Genomic DNA, 17464 nt, shown 5'->3' on the forward strand with positions numbered 1-17464 from the left:
GCAGTTCTCTACTTGCCTTAGGGAACCAGGAGAAGAAGGAGATTTTTGTGGAAAAACGCGCGCTGCCTGGCAGACTCTTGCGAGGTGACCTTTCTTGTGACAGTTGTGGCAGCTGGCGTTTCTGAACCTGCAAGATGCCCGGGAATGGGAACCTCCACAGGTTAGGCACAAAAGAGTTTGTTTTGGGCCACTGTTGTTTCTTTGCCTCGCTCCTACCTGCGGCTGCCTCATCGGCTTGAGACGATGGATGTCAGAGTATTCTGCAGGGTCATCTTCGCCCACCACTTCTTCAGAGTGGACGGTGGAAGTGCTGGGCTTGGGTGCGGTGCCCTGGATCTCAGCTGCTGATTGGGCTGAGAGTTCAGCAGCTAAGGCTTCCTCAACGGCCTGGGGAAGATTTAAATCTTTTCTGGCCAGCAAACGTCTTTGGAGCCTTAGATCTCTTACTCCACAGACGAGTTGATCGAGCAGCATATCGTCCAAATAGTTCTTAAACTCACAATGTAGAGCTGCTGTCCTCAGGGCGGCCATGTATTGGTTGATGGATTCCCCCTCGGCTTGCTTCCTCATTCTAAATGCGAAACGTCTAGCGATCTGGGACGGTTTCGGTGAGTAGTGGTTGGAAAGTGTTTCCAGCAGCTCAGTCCATGGGACGTTCCTGATCTCTCGTGGTGCTAAAAGTGCTGTGGCGGTGTCGTAGACTGCAGCCCCACAGTAGCTGAGGAAGTAGGATTTCTTCCTCTGCTCCGTAGCATCAGCCAATCCGATGGCATCGATAAAATGGTTGAAGCGATTCTTATACGAATCCCATTTTTCCTCATCGGGTTTGAATGGTGGGAATGCCGAATTGACATTCATTCTGGATCCCTCAGTCTCTTAGCAGACTGGTCTGTCTCACTGGGTGTTCGTGGCCCTGGTTTAACGCTAACCGTGAGCGTTGGCGTCTGTGGCTACAGCACCCTAAACTCGCTCAGTGACTCCAGCCTTCGTGAGGCAGTTTGTATTTTCGCGCTCCCTGTGAGCGTTTGGCGGCTGTGGCTACAGCGCCGTAACTGACAGCAATTCGAATTTTGCGCCCCCTGGAGAGCGTTGGCGACTATGGCTATAGTGCCGTAACTGACAGCAATTCGAATTTTCGCGCTCCCTAGAGAGCGTTGGCGACTGTGGCTACAGTGCCGAACTTTCACTTGAGTGGTTGAATTCAAACGACAGCGGTTTGAATTTCGCGCCCCTTTGCGAGCGCAGGCGGCTGCGGCTTCAGCGCCCGACTTTCACTAACCGTAGTATTCTAACTCGAGCGGCTCTAACGCTCGTGACTTTCACTCTCAGCGCCCGGCTTTCACTAACCGCAGCGTTCTAACTCGAACGGCTCTAACGCTCGTGACTTTCACTCTCTGACAGCAGCGATCTGAGTCCGAGCTCTGCGAGTGATACGGCTGCGGTTCAGCGCGGCGATTCTGTCAGCGTGATTCTTAGCTCTTTGAATAAGTGCTTCCGGCTAGCCTTCCAATCCCACCCTCGTCGCCAGTGTTGTGGATCGAAGGAAAGGAGAGGCTTAGACCGGAGCATGCAATGAACAGGCTTTATTCAAAGAACAAGGGTTGTCGCGTCTGCCAGCTAACAGGCAGACTTGCCAGCGAACAACCAGTGGCTCAGCCTGACAGCCGGCTTTTATAGCCGACTGTCAAACGGAGCCAACCAATGGGAGCGGCTGGTGCTCCCGCTTAAAGAACGGACCTGGTTGGGAACCCCAACCAGTCCCACAGACATAACACCTACTGTAGCCTCTCCATCGAAGTGGAGCAAGCGGAGATCCTAATTGAAGAGACTATCTGATTATTTTAGTTACTTTAGCTACCAAAAGGTATATGGTCAAGGATGACCATATCCTTGGATTGTACAAGGATTGTATCTGTTGAAGTTACCAGCAATCTATAACACTTTATGTCCTTATGCCTACAATAGATTGAAGTCTTCTATCCAGCGAACTGTGATACAAAGAAAGTTAGGTAGCAAGGTTGGTCCTGGATTTTACTTGGATGGGAGATCTTCAGGGAATTCTGAGATGGTGAGCATGTGGTTAGAGACAGTCTTGTCTAGTGGTTAAGGCACCAGTGTTACAGGGTTATGTTTACCTTATATGCAGTTCCTATCATTCCTCTCCATTGTATTTGTTTCCAGTATTACATTGCTACTCCATAATTCTTCTTTATTGTTCCTGTGGTGCATTTTCCTTTTACTGTTGTATTCTCACTCTCTAGGATGATGGCTTTTTCACAGTGATGGCTTGTATTGTGTTTACTTACTCCACATGAAACGTGGTGTCAGGAGCACCAAAATCTATACTGTCTCTACATATTTGATGCATGCCGGTCTAGCACTGACGGTCCTGTCCTGGAAGCCAAACATTTGAAGCAAGAAAATCAGCATCATGGCAGCCACTATCAGCCTGAGGCCATGAGGGTGAGTGGAGATTGCCTCAGTAACTGGGACAACTTCAGAGCAGAGTTTGAGGATTACTCCCTAGCCACAGGCTTAAATGACAAAGCCAGCAGCAAGGCAAGCAGCAACACTGAGAAGGCTAATGGGCAGTGAATGCCTCCGTGTTTACAAGCACAATTTAACCCTTACAGAGGAGCAAAAGAAGTGATACTAAAGACATCTTAGATGCCTTAGGAGACTTTTTCAGATCCTCTAAAAATGTCACGTATGCGGGATATATATTTGGCAGCTGTACGCAAGAAGAAGGTGAAACAATAGGCAGTTTCATCACACGACCAAGAGGAAAAGCTGCAAGCTGTGAGTATGGCTCTCTGAGAGATGAACTTATTCGTGATAAAATAATTCTGGGTATCATTAGTGAAAGTGAAATACACTGCTGCCTTTTGAGGGAACATAATTTAAGTTTACAAGCAGCAATTGAGATATGTCATGCCATAGACCCTACTGGCAAACGGATGAAAGCTTTGGAGCAGGGTAAACATTGATAGTGTCAATGCAGCCTCCAAACATCAGCTGAGTATGAAGAACGACCACAAGTGCCAGCACAAAATTCATCTACACAACTCACCTGGAAGCAACCCAGTATCATGTAAGTACTGTGGCAGTATGCATGTATGAGAGAAAGAGCAGCGTCTTGCACATGGGGAAATTTGCAGAGCACGTGACTTCCACACCATGTATATCCACAAGCTAATGGCAAAGCTGAATCAGCTGTGAAGATTAAGAGTTTATGCAAGAAAACACAAAGTGATGGTAAAGACCCATGGAAGGCCATTCTACATTGGAGAAGTACTCCAACCGAGGGCACGGATAGTAGTCTGGTGCAGAGACTGATGTCAAGGAGATTAAAGACCCCCTTAACAGTGGCAAATAAGTTGCTTGAGCCATCTCTGACACAAGGTGTCCCAGAAAAGTTATAGCTTAAGAGACAAGCATTCAAGGCAAGAGATATGATAAATCAGCCAGAGATTTGCCAGAATTGAATATTGGGGAACAAATCGGTATGAAACTGCGGCCTGGAGATCAAATAGGCTGCTGGAAAATGGGTATCTGTTTACAACAGATGGCACCACACTACTATCTAATGGACATTGAGGGAATTCTCTATTGTCACAGTCGTGTGGATCTATGTGTAGCTGAGCAGCCTGACTCTCATATCCAGTGGACAGGCCAGACTTACCTGGTACTACTGGTCAAAACCCACTGACAATAGGGAATGCACAGTGTTCATGCCACAGACCGATGTTAATGACAATCCTGAGCGAGCCGGTATAACTGACAGCAGTCAAATGCAGAACGTCCCAGTAAGTGGTAAGAAGAGCCTAACAACTTCAGTGAGGTTGGAGAAACTCTTAGTACACAGTCAATCTTCACCCATAGTGGCAGATGTTCACCACCACTCAACAGAAATGTTGATACTGGTTCTCATCCAAAATTTCACAATGTTGTTTGGTTAAAATGAAAAGGGAAAGATGTTAGAGGTATTGCTTAACTTATATACAGCTGCATCATTCATCTCTATTGTATTTGTTTCCTATATCACAGTGTTACTCTGATTCATCTTTATTGTTCTTGTGATGCATCTTCCTGTTTCTGTTGTATTCTCATTAAGAAGATAGCTTTGGCACAGCAATGGCTTGTATCGTATTTATTTACTCCACATGAAACAACCAGGTTGTAAACAAGGACATTTGTGTTGTAATCCAACTATAGACACGAAACTGAGTGATTTTCTCTCAGCCCATTATGTCAGGCTTGGGCAACAAGCCATCCATTCATGTCACAACCAATGGATCAACACTCTGTTGATCTGAAAAAAGCAGATTGTGCACTAAGAAAAAAAAAGTCATCTTTTCTGTTACTTCTGTTGCAACAGATAGCAATACCACTTAGACTTATATACTGCTTCACAGTGCTTTACAGCCCTAGCGATTTAGAGTCAGCATATTGACCCCCAACAATCTGGGTCCTCAGTCAACAGATGATCATAGCTCATTTTATTGAATGATTACTTCTCTGCAGGAAGTCCTCACTTAATGACCAATTGTTTAGGGACTTTAAAATTATGAGACCATCCAAAAGTTACTTATGACCTAATTCCAGAGTTGGTTGCAACGCTCTGTAATCGCATGATTTTTTTTTTCTGGTTCCCAGCCTTTTTAGAATATATAGATTTAATGACTGTGGCATTTGCTTAATAACCACCCAAAACAGTCATAAAATTTGTTGGGTTGTCACATGGGTACCTGGACTTAAGAACTTCGTAACTTAATGGAAATTCTGGGCTCCATTATGGTTATAAGTTGAGGACTACCTGTACTACTGTTGGTAGCTTTTCCATCACATTTATGATTTAGATTCTTGGATCATTATTAATTATTATAAAAACTGTTCAATCTGTAGTTAGAGGCCTTTTTTAGTCTTAGGTAAACTATATTAAGAAGTCTCATAGCCAAGACATAGAATGCATTACAATGAAATATGTTCAGGAAAGGATGATTTGTAGCAAGGAATAAAATAGATTTGGTAACATGGCAAGAATTTGATGGTTTGGCTTCATTTTCTTACCAACTGTGTGATAGCAACACTAAGGGAAAAGGAAGCATAATATCAGAAGGGTGTTTGGAAATTAGTTTTAGCAATGTGGGACTCTTAAATATTCTTATAGCCTTAATAAGGATGTTATCAGTTAAATGACATTTGGCAGATTTTAAAACTCCTAACTGCAAAATCCACTTTTGGAAAAAAGACATTAATATATTCCATTTTCTGGGGTTAAGAGATTCTTAGAAATCTTTTGAGACTGTATTGTGGGCATTTTTATTGAATTTTACTAGTCTTAGCCATTTGCAAATATTGCTTTACTTGGTGTGGTCAGTCACAAGCTTCCCAAAAGGCAATCTGATCAGGGTGATCTCTAATAAACTCTAGTTTGTATTTTTTTTTCTCCAGAAGTGCCAGAAACTCTTTCAACCAAAGCATTGGTTTGCAACCAGTGGTGGGATTCTACCAGTTTACACCTATTCACTAGAACCGGTTGTTAACATTCTAAGCAGTTTGGAGAACCGGTTGTTAGAAGAAATTACTGGCCTAATCCTGTAAGGAAGGCAGGAAAGAAACATTCTGGTGTTGCTTACAGAAACTGCCTCTCCATTAACCCTTATTACATTCTTGGCAGGACTAGACTTCCTGTCTCAGGAACTTCTCTGGAGTTTTTTTCCCCTCCTTTGCTGGTACTTTGCTTGTGTAGAGTGACCATTCAAAGTTACAATGGCACTGAAAAAAAGTGACTTATGACCATTTTTCAAACTTACTATTGTTGCAGCATCCCCACAGTCATGAGAGGCCAGGCGAGGAGATGCGTGCCTCGATGTGAGTGATATTGAATTGGCCATGCCCAGCCGTTAACATGACCACCAAGCCACGTCCATCACCTCATCATGTCCACAGAACCGGTTGTTAAAAAATTTGAATCCTACCTGTTTGCAACCATTGCTTTTTATATTTTCTACAATCATTTAGGCCCAAAGCCATTTTTAGAAACATATTTGGTGTAAGAAACCGGAACCAACTGACCCACCTTGTAGGGTGGGGGAAGACCGCCAGCTGGGTTGAGGAGGGCTGCATCTCCCCTCCCTGGCTTGGTATTTACCCCCTTAGAAGACAGGGTGAAGCAGCAGTTTAATGGCTGCCCTGAAGATGGGAAGCTGCCGGGATTTAAGTTTGTGCTGGAGAGTGGAAGTGGTAAGCGGCATGTAACTGGATAAAAGACTACATACACACACACACACACACACACACACACACGCACATATATATATATATATATATATATATATATTTGTTTTCTGAGGTTCTCATGGTATTTATATGTAGATCTTTGGTTGTTCGGGTTTTCTCCCGCGTAAGATTTGAAGTATCTAGGCAACGTTTCGATGAAGTCTCATTCATCATCTTCAGGCTTCTGTCTCCAGCTCTGTGCTTCTCAGAGTAATGGAGATTGCAGCTGCTTCCTCCTTTTAACTGCCAGTGGGGGTGGAACTTGATTGGGTGGGGGCTTGGCTGTGTTCTGATTGGGTGGGGGTGTTCTCATTGGTAGGGGTTTGGCTGTGTTCTGATTGGTTGGGGGTTAGCCGTGTTCTGATTGGTTGGAGGCGTGTTCTGTTCAGGAGGGGCTTGGTTGTGCTCAGGTTAGTTTTAGTTGCTGGGGGATTTGAGCTGGAGAGTTGTGATCTTGCTGTTTGGCTTCTAGTTCGTGGTCCTGCTGCATCTTCATAGTGGGTGTTGGTTTGCTTCATGTATGGCTCAGAGGGGTTTGAAGTGGGTAGTGATGCAGCTGCAGTGCAGCTTCTGGTCCATGGTCGTTTCTCATTTTCTGAATGGGTGGGAGTCTGTTTTCTACATGGAAGTGTGGTGGTGGCATCTTGTGTGGCTTATGTGGAGTTGAAACCAGCCTGACCAAAACCAACCCTGATGATGCTAACAAAATCAGACTCGAAATCACCAACATCCTCTGCACTAGCAAACCACCCAAAAGCAACTTATCCAAAGAAGAACAAACTGCACTACGTAACCTGAAAGAAGACACCAGCATAATAATCCTACCAGCAGACAAGGGCAATGCGACAGTGGTAATGAACACATCTGACTACCAAACCAAGCTAACCAACCTACTCCAAGACCCCACATACAAACCCCTAAAGACAGACCCCACCACCTACCTAGAAAAACTACCAAATCCAAAATAAAAGCCTCCCCATCAGTGAAAAAATCCAGCAAGGAATCATACCCAGAGAAAATCATCCAGATGCCCCAAGCTTTATGGTCTCCCCAAAATACACAAAGAAGGAACCCCACTCAGACCAATAGTCAGCTCCATAGGCTCACCTCTACAAAACCTGGCCAAATTTCTTGCCAAACAACTACAACCCTATGCAGAATCCATCAACTCACACGTAAGAAACTCATTCCAGTTCATCGAGATCATAAAGAAACAAAACTTACAACCTAGCGACCTACTAGTAAGCTTCGATGTCACATCCCTCTTCACCCAAGTGCCAATAAAAGAAGCCTTGACAGCCATCCAAAACAAATACAACCCCCAAGCACATCCTAGATCTAACCAACCACTGCCTATCCAATACTTACTTCACCTACAATGGACAAAAATACAAACAAATAGAAGGAGCACCTATGGGATCACCCTCTCACCTGTCATCGCAAACCTCTACATGGAACACTTTGAAACACAAGCTCTAGAAAAATACGACCACAAACCCAAACTCTGGCTCAGATACGTAGATGACACCTTCATAATCTGGCCACACGGGAAAGAAAAACTGAACAACTTCCTCACATACCTCAACAGTCTACACCCCAAAATACAATTCACCATGGAAACAGAAGCCAACAATCAACTTCCTTCCTAGATGTCTTGGTATACAAAAGATCCGATGGCTCCCTAGGACACACCATCTACCAGAAGAAAACACATACTAACCGCTATCTACATGCACTCTCACACCACCACCCAGCACAGATCAATTCCAGGCCAAGACACTCATCTCCAGAACAAAATGCTTAGCCGATGAACAACACCAAAAAACCGAACTACACACTCTCACCAACGTACTTACAGCCAATGGATTCCAAAGAAAGAAGATTACCCACCTAATCCAAAAAGAAGCCCCAACCAAAATCCAAGACAGAGAACAAGAAAATGGAAAAGCCCTCCTCCCATATATAAAAGGCACTACAGACAAAATTAGCAAGATCCTCCAAAAACACAACATCAAAACAGCATTCTGCACAAACAAAAAAATATCCACCATCCTAAGAAACCCCAAAGACAAAATCGAATTAGAAAACCAAGGAGTATACTAAATCCCTGCACAGCCTGCCCTAACACATACATTGGACAAACTAACAGAAGAATAAGCGCACGCATTGAAGAACATAAGAACTCAATCAAAAAGAAGAAACGACCTCTTCCCTGGTCCAACACCTCAAAGCCACAGGACATGAAATTGATTTTAAAAATACCAGAACTATCGCCAAAACCGAACACTTCAACAGCAGAATAATCAGAGAAGCCATAGAGATAGAAAAACGCCCACACAGCATGAACAAACGAGATGACACCTCCCGCCTTCCAGCCATTTGGAAACCCGCCTCATGAACAGACGAGTACCTAACATGAAGAAGGACACTGGACCCACACCCATGAGAGCCACACAAGATGCCACCACCACACTTCCATGTAGAAAACAGACTCCCACCCATTCAGAAAATGAGAAACGACCATGGACCAGAAGCTGCACTGCAGCTGCATCACTACCCACTTCAAACCCCTCTGAGCCATACATGAAGCAAACCAACACCCACTATGAAGATGCAGCAGGACCACGAACTAGAAGCCAAACAGCAAGATCACAACTCTCCAGCTCAAATCCCCAGCAACTAAAACTAACCTGAGCACAACCAAGCCCCTCCTGAACAGAACACGCCTCCAACCAATCAGAACACGGCTAACCCCCAACCAATCAGAACACAGCCAAACCCCTACCAATGAGAACACCCCCACCCAATCAGAACACAGCCAAGCCCCCACCCAATCAAGTTCCACCCCACTGGCAGTTAAAAGGAGGAAGCAGCTGCAATCTCCATTACTCTGAGAAGCACAGAGCTGGAGACAGAAGCCTGAAGATGATGAATGAGACTTCATCGAAACGTTGCCTAGATACTTCAAATCTTACGGGAGAAAACCGAACAACCAAAGATCTACATATATATATATATATATATATATATATATATATGGATCTTTGGTTGTTTGGGTTTTCTGCTCATGTCTAGGCACGTTCGATGAAGTTCATCATCATCTCAGGCTTCTGTCTTCGCTCTTGCTTCTCACGTCACATCACTCTGAGAAGCAAGAGCCGAAGACAGAAGCCTGAAGATGATGAATGAGACTTCATTGAAACGTTGCCTAGATACTTCGAATCTTACGCGGGAGAAAACCCAAACAACCAAAGATCCACATACAAATACCCGAGAACCTCAGAAACATATATATATATATATATACATATACATATATATATATATATATATATACACACACACACACACACACACACACACACACACACACACACACACACACACTGTTATTGTCCCTTTCTTTGGAGGATTAAAAACAAGGGAATGCAAATTATTAAAATAAATTTTGGCTAAGTGGAAAAGGAAGAAAAAACATGATTAATAATTATAAGAAAAGTGAAGATAAAATGAGACATATTAAGAAGTTATTTTAGCAATTCTTTGGAGGGGGATGCTTTAAAATATATACATTTTAAAATACACAATTGATTATTTAATGGACACTAGAAGTGTATAATGAGAATATTTTATTATTATTAAAGTAGGGGAATGGAAAATTATTAAATTAGATAGAGGGGATATACCACGTGGATCCTAAATATATTGGCTTTATTTTACTTTTACTCTTTAGATTGTTTATTATATATCGGCTTAGAGAAAATTAAGGATAATAATGATGTGTAATGTAAAATAAAATAGGCAGTAGACTGAAAATGGAAATAGGGGATAAAGAATTGAAAATTTATGTGTGGATGGAATGATATTGATATTGAATTAATGAATTTAAATATGAAATGGAAACTTATTGAAAGATGAGTGAAATGGATAATGATATGAGATGATATTATATAAGACTGATATAAATAAAAGTATGACTATGTACAAGTGTTATAATCTGGAATCATGTTGCTCACATGAAGAGATGTGTAAAAAAAAAAATGGAAAAAAAAAGTTTCCGGAAAATTGGAAAATTGGATGCTTTTCCGGTAGGAGGCACTAGAGAACCTCCAAATGACTTGCTAATAAAGCTATGTGCAGGCTTGCAATGTTACGTTTGAGGCCAACATAGGTTTGTTTCAGCTCCATCATTAAAAATAACACAACACACACTGCAAATATTCAATAAAAAATTTAATCTCTCTATAGAAACAGAACAGAGTCTTACAAATGTATTCATCTGGTTTTTCACTACCCTCTATGGATGTCAGTATCAGAAACATTAGAAACAGCAGAGCCCGCCCCTTCTCCATACCCCTAACAACCCAGTGTTTCTTAATCTTAGCAAGTTTAAGCTATGTGGACTTCAGCTCCCAGAATTCCCCTACTCGCATACTGGCTGGGGATTTCTAGGATTTAAAGTCCACATAGCTTAAAGTTGCTCAAGTTGAAAAGCACTGCCCTAGACCATTTGTTCAGAATAAAAACAAACAGAAAAGGCACCACGCAAGAACGCTGCATCTGAATGGAATTTCATTATGTAAGACAAAGCTCAAAAATGATTACAGTGATAACAAATTTTTAATGTTCCCAGTTTTGTATTGAAAATATTATTTTTATTTTAAGGAAAATTTGATTATCAGCTCAATGTCATTACAAATCTGTCATATTGGAAATCAGGAAAACAGAGTAATTTACAATGGTTTGGAGAAAAATTCCAGCATTATACATAAGATTTGTACAAGGTTTTACTTTTTTTTAAAAAAAGTATCAAAATGGTAAATTATTCAAATCTATATACAGTTTGAGGTTAGTTACAGTTATTACATATAAAGCCTTTTTCTTCATTTTATAATTTTATTCATGCACACAGTGCATGGTTTTGTAGTAACTGAGTAGAGCAGCTTTAAATATTTTCTTTTCCCTCTACATCTTCAGAAGTGTGTATTTGACTCTAAAGCTTCTTTCTCAAAATCTAGCAGAATCGGACATCCTTCCCTCTCCATGCCCATTATAAACAAGCAGCAAACTGAATAAACTTTCCAAGGTGCAAATTCTATTATACTCTTTTAACTTCTCACTCACTTATCCTTAACATGAAGGACCAGTTTAGGCATATTGGTATTTGTCATTAAGGGATGACTTCCTATTATTAGAGAGTCATCTTGAATGACTTACATCAGTGAATATATATTTGTAATTGTTGAACAGCCATCATAAACATGAGATACTGTATGTGTATACATGTCATCATATACATTGGAAGTAATTTTGCAACCATTAGATCATCTGTTTTGTTTGCAGAGAAAATGTTTGATGTCTATAAAAGTACAAGATTGTTTTTGTATCACTACATTTCAAACAAAAGTTCAGTTTGTTATGAAATTGATTCTATGAAAGGTAGATTTTGTTTAAAACCAACTCAGGATTACAGTGATTCATATAGTCAGTACAAGAGTTGCAATTCAGAGCTACCAGGCAGTACAGGGGAGATATAATAGCCACCTACTGGAACTGCTATGCTTAATAGATATTGCTTATTCATAAAAATGATTGAACATTTCATGATTTAGAATAGATACTAGGCAAAAAAAAATATAGTTATACAGCGTTTTCAGTTTCACAGCTCAGTGATCTAGTGCATGCAAATAGCTATCCAGAGCACCAAAATTAAGGAATTTAACAAGATTGCAAATTCCTGTTTAGCCTAGCCTGGCACTGGTATCAGCAATAGCCACAATCATGGGAAAATGACATTACACATGCAGTGACAGGAAAAACCCAGCTTTATATACTAGTGCCCTGATGTCTGACCCAAATATATATTAAGTCATAGTGTTTGAGTCATGATGACATTGTGCATTTTCTTTTTGTCACATGCCCCCCATGGAGATTGATGTTGCTAGCTAATGCCACGGCCAGGCATTTACTTTCAACTTCACTACCTCATGAGAAATTGCAGTTACCCTGTTTTGTTTAAAAAAAAAAAAACACCCCTGGAATTATTCTGGGCCATGCATTATCATGATATCTATCCAGATCAGGTGGATCTTTTTAGTCCTTTCCATTAACGCACATCAGCTGGGAAAAAAATATTCAGGAATACACCCAGGCTCACTGGCAACTGCAACTTTTAGGATTAAAAAAAAAATCAGTTCTACGGAGGTCATGAGATCATTTAGTTTAACACTTAGAAGTGGTTGTTCAGGATACCACCATCAGTCCTACGATTTAGACCAGGGGTGTCCAACCTGGGCAACTTTAAGACTTGTGGACTTCAACTCCCAGAATTCTGGGAGTTGAAGTCCACAAGTCTTAGGGTTGCCAAGGTTGGACACCCCTGGTTTAGACTGTTGTGCTTTTCATTTGGGTATAACCAGATCAAAATGTTGTTCAACAATTGGATCAATAGCAAAATCCAAATAAATAAGTGGGCCCACTGATCAGTTTATACTAATAATGATGTGCCACTTTGACTTTCCTAAATTTTGGAATTTTTTTCCCCGAGTTTTCTATTGAAATTAGCTGAAAATTGAATTCAATATGGTGGATCCAAGCAACACATAATACAGTATTCTACTTTCTTTATCATGACCCAAATTCTTCAATAATACTTCCCTATTCAGCAAAATCCTTTCCAGTTGTAATTCAAAGTTTCTTGTTTACAGATACAACATGTTTTACTGCTTTCAGTTGCTTTTGGCTGGCAAATTTATGATAAATTGCTTCTTTTCTAACCACTGTATCCAAGATCAGTTTCAAGGTTTTTTTTTTTTGTATTACAACTCTGCATTTTGCCCTCTTTTAATCACTTACTTGGGAAATTTACAAGGGAAATACAATTTCCCACAAGAAGAGAAAATTATGCTAGGCTAATTAAGTGAGACCATTCGAAGTGCAATTAAACAACCAAATATAATTAACAGGATTCAATGAAACAGTAATATCTGCAAATAGCAAAGTTAAATTAAAAGCATAGGGTACCCCAGTAACACAACATTTGTGCTATTAATATAGCAAGTAGACAAGCTGCAATCTTTTTAATACCATTTCCTCCCCCACTCCTGCACATTATATTCTCTGATGTCATCAACATCACTTTTATTCTTTATAAATTTTGAATAAATGGGGAATGAGAATTCCAAAGGCATATAATCTTGGAACATCAATTCCACTAATTTGAATCAACAGCAAAGATTATTAGAAGAACAATGGCTTTTATTTGCTTATGGTTACTTATAATAATAATAATAATAATTTCATCAGATTTGGCTTAAAACTGATTCCATGTATTTGGAATAGCTTCCAATGTCTCCAGCCCACTAAAGCCAGCGTTTCCATAATCTTATGCATCTGTAGAGTAAAAAGAAGCAAATCTCACTGAACGCCATTAAATTTACTTTTAAAAATATATAGAATTGTTCTCCGCAGGTAAGATACTCGGGGAAAAAAATCTTTTCTTACATTCATTTAATAAGCTCTAAAAGAAAACTAAGTGAAGACTCTTTTTTTAAAGCAAAAATGAAATTTTATAACACGTAAAAATTAATAAGACTAACCAATATATGGCTACTTTGAAGAGTGCTCACCAAGAATGGGGTGTTTTCTTAGAGACTACTAAAGATGGCATCTTAAATTTGCTTATATCTTGCCAGGTTAATGATTTGGGATGTGTGGGCACTGTCCTCATTTTTACAGGTCAATGCTTTTAGCAATGTTCTGGGCTTCTCCATTTACAGTACTTAAAAAAGAGAACCTCTGTTAACCCAGCCTTCTAGGAGCACAAATATTCTTTCTGATAAAAGCAGATGGGAAATCTTTGCAAGGGGCTCATTGTTGGCATGAGAACTCTGCCTTTTGGTGGGGTGTGCAAGTATCAGAGCCATCAACTGGTCTACCTTGCAGGCACAGGTAGTCCTCGACTTACAACCATTTGTTTAGTGATGGTTCCAAATTACAGCAGCAGTGGAAGAAAATGATGCATATCCGATCCTTGCACTTACAACTGTCACAGGATCCCCACAGTCATACATGACCGAAATTTGGATGCTTGGCAACTGGCAATTTTTGATGCTTGCAGCATCCTGGGGTCATGGGATCACCATCTGCCACCTTCGGGTTTCTGACAAGCGAAGTCAATAGGGAAACCAGATTCATTTGGCTCACTTAATGTGGCTCATTTAACAACTGCAGTGATTCACTCAAGCATGCAGAAATGGTAGAAAAATCATGCTCAGCTCACTTAACGATCGTCCTGCTTAGCAATGGAAATTCTGGTTCCAGCTGTGGTTGTAAGTTGAGGATTATTTGCAGAGTTTGGTTTGTTCATGATGGCAGCACTTTAGTTCAGAGTCCCTAAACTTGGCAACTTTAAGACTTGTGGACTTCAACTCACAGAATTCTCCAGCCAGCTGAGAGTTGAAGTCCACAAGTTTTAAAGTTGCCAAGTTTGGGGACCCCTGCTTTAGTTTCTTGATCATTTTTGGATTATCTTATTGTAACATCTATAATTCTCACTCAGTGGCTTTAGACTCTGTAGCAAAGTTTTCACTAAACATCCTTTAAGAATTAAATTACTCTATCATAGAGCTGAGCTATTCTTTCTAAAATATATTCATATATGTATATTTACATATGTGAATGTCTAAATATCTATCCAGCCTTGATAGATAGATATACAAATTATCTCTGTCATACAAGTCAAATGTAAACAAAAAATATAAATACTCTTGTCCTCTACGTATATGTACAGCTCAAATTTGATACTCAGAATTTGTTAATAAATATTCTAAATGGTTTATACAGATCTCTCTTTCTGTCTGTATATTGATAAGACAGCCACAAAGTATGCTTGACATATTTACAAAACATCTATAAATATAATTTTTAGAAATGATGTGTAAGCTGCTGATCCTTGGGTTGGGCTGGCAGCATTCAGTAGTAGAGTAGACTCCTCACTATTACAGATGGATAGTGCAAGAAGTTAAAAGGGTGTATAAAAGATTATACATACAAAACTCTCACATCCTTTGGATGTCTGCAGTTCATTACAACTTTGTGGTTACCCTTTTGCAACATAAATATAAAGGAGAGGAGAAGGAAAGAGAAGAAGGTGAATTCCATTAACCACAGTAGACAGGTTCAGTGCATTTCTTTCGATCCATTAACCATGGAAATGGAGTAGGTTTATTCTTCATGGTAGCCCATCATCTTCTAGACTTAATGCCACACGCTGTTGAGAAAGAAAAAGGAGCATCACTACTTCAAAACTTAGTATGACAAGGCATAAACTTTACACTAACTGATGCTCTTCTATTAAGAGATAGTTAAGGTAAGAAATAATTGTACAAAGGTACATTTATAGTGGTTTATCTGGTTTATCCGATTTATCTGTGCCGTGCTGGTGCAGTAGTTAGAATGCAGTACTGCAGGGTATTTCTGCTGACTGCCAGATGCCTGCAGTTTGGCAGTTTGATTCTCACCAGGCTCAAGATTGACTCAGCCTTCCATCCTTCTGAGGTTGATAAAATGAGGACCCAGATTGTTGGGGGCAATATGCTGACTCTGTAAACCACTTAGAGAGGGCTGTAAAGCATGGTGAAGCGGTATATAAGTCTAAGTGCTATATATCTATAGCACTTATATAAGCACTAAAAACTATATATATATATATATATATATATATATATATATATATATATATATATATATATATATATATATATATATATATATATATATATATATCATATATCAGCCTCCAGCTCTGCTACTGATGATGAATATCTAGTCTAGAAAAGATCTCATAAAGACCTAGAAAATATATATATATATATATATATATATATATATATATATATTAGCACTTTGTATGTGTGTGTGTGTGTATTATAGTTGTGCTTTTAAAGCTATAATGACGTGGGAAAATACCCGAACAGAGCTGAATACCATACATATAAATACCCGCGAAAACTACACACACACACACACACACGTTTTCTTAAGTTTTCGCGGGTACTTACATGTATGGTATTCAGCTTTGTTTGGGTATTTTCCCACGTCATTATAGTTGTGCTTTTAAAGTTGCAGCAACGTTTCGGCAGAATCTCATCTGCCATCATCAATACATCAATACATCATCAATACGGAAGCCTGATGATGGCAGATGAGATTCTGCCGAAACGTTGCTGCAACTTTAAAAGCACAACTATAATGACGTGGGAAAATACCCAAACAAAGCTGAATACCATACATACATACATACTTACATACATACATACATAGCACTACAAGTAGCCCTCAAGTTACAATGACAATTAAGCCCAAAGTATCCACTGCTTAGCAAGACAGTTGTTAAGTGACCTTTGCTTCATTTTATGACCTTTCTTGCCACAATTATTAAGTGAATCTCTGCAGTTGCAAAAGGTGACCTTCGGGCACTGCAACTGCTATTAATGCATGCCAGTTGCTAAGCACTTGAACTTTGATCACATAATCATGGGGATGCCACAATGGTCGTAAGAGTGAAAAGCGGTTGTAAGCCACTTTTTTCAGTGCCATTGTATCGTCAAACAGTCACTACATGGTTGGTTGTAAGTCCAGAACTACCTGTATTTGTGAATAATACTTGTTTCTTTTGATAGTGAGATGTGTTGCATATAAATTTAATAAAGAATATAAAAAATAATGACTCTTTCTTAAAGTAACTTATATTTTGATGCGGAGAAATTGGAAAGCAGAAAATACTCAAATGCTCCATTTCCTTGTTTTATAACATTTAGACGGTATGTGCTTTCATAGCTATTTAGCTTAAAAATTAAATACTACCAACAAATCATTTATGATAGATCAATACTGTGAAGCCAACTAGATTGCTTTAGAAGAATTGATTTCATAACCTGAATTCTCATTTATGCCAATTCTTTGCATTTGGGCTAAGATTTGAACATGCCACTTAGAAAAAAAGAATACACGAATGTGATCAGTTTTGTAAACCTACACATTTGATTGATTGGTATATTTTCTCACATGATCCCAGGGGAAAACATGGCTGTTTTAAAGGCAAATGCAAGGTTGCTCTCTCACATGCTTTAATACTGCAATACTACTTTCCAAGATAAGTGAAAAATCTTATATTTTTATG

General features: G+C 39.8%; 1 protein-coding gene and 2 long non-coding RNA genes across 3 annotated transcripts in view; 1 reads left to right on the forward strand and 2 right to left on the reverse strand.

Moving 5' to 3' along the window:
• The first annotated feature begins 1943 nt into the window (after positions 1-1943).
• LOC148126139 (uncharacterized) lies at positions 1944-4133 on the forward strand. Its single transcript, XR_015742877.1, has 2 exons — positions 1944-2068; positions 2262-4133. It is a non-coding gene; the product is annotated as an uncharacterized LOC148126139 (long non-coding RNA).
• A 6367-nt stretch (positions 4134-10500) lies between these two features.
• Positions 10501-13893, reverse strand: LOC148126140 (uncharacterized). The gene is made up of 2 exons (XR_015742878.1): positions 12660-13893; positions 10501-12545 (listed from the first exon to the last, which is right to left on the reverse strand). It is a non-coding gene; the product is annotated as an uncharacterized LOC148126140 (long non-coding RNA).
• Positions 13894-13943: 50 nt separating this feature from the next.
• The window catches only part of LRP8 (LDL receptor related protein 8), a 205705-nt gene continuing 202184 nt past the window's right edge, over positions 13944-17464 (reverse strand). Inside the window, exon 19 of the mRNA XM_087929936.1 lies at positions 13944-15553. Within this exon, the coding sequence (XP_087786062.1) occupies positions 15515-15553 (39 nt within the window). The 3' untranslated portion in view covers positions 13944-15514. The remainder of the gene's footprint in view (positions 15554-17464) is intronic.

This window comes from Pseudonaja textilis, chromosome 3 (assembly GCF_049901715.1).
Source record: "Pseudonaja textilis isolate UNSWEBS1 chromosome 3, rPseTex1.2, whole genome shotgun sequence".
Classification (NCBI taxonomy): Eukaryota; Metazoa; Chordata; class Lepidosauria; order Squamata; family Elapidae; genus Pseudonaja; species Pseudonaja textilis.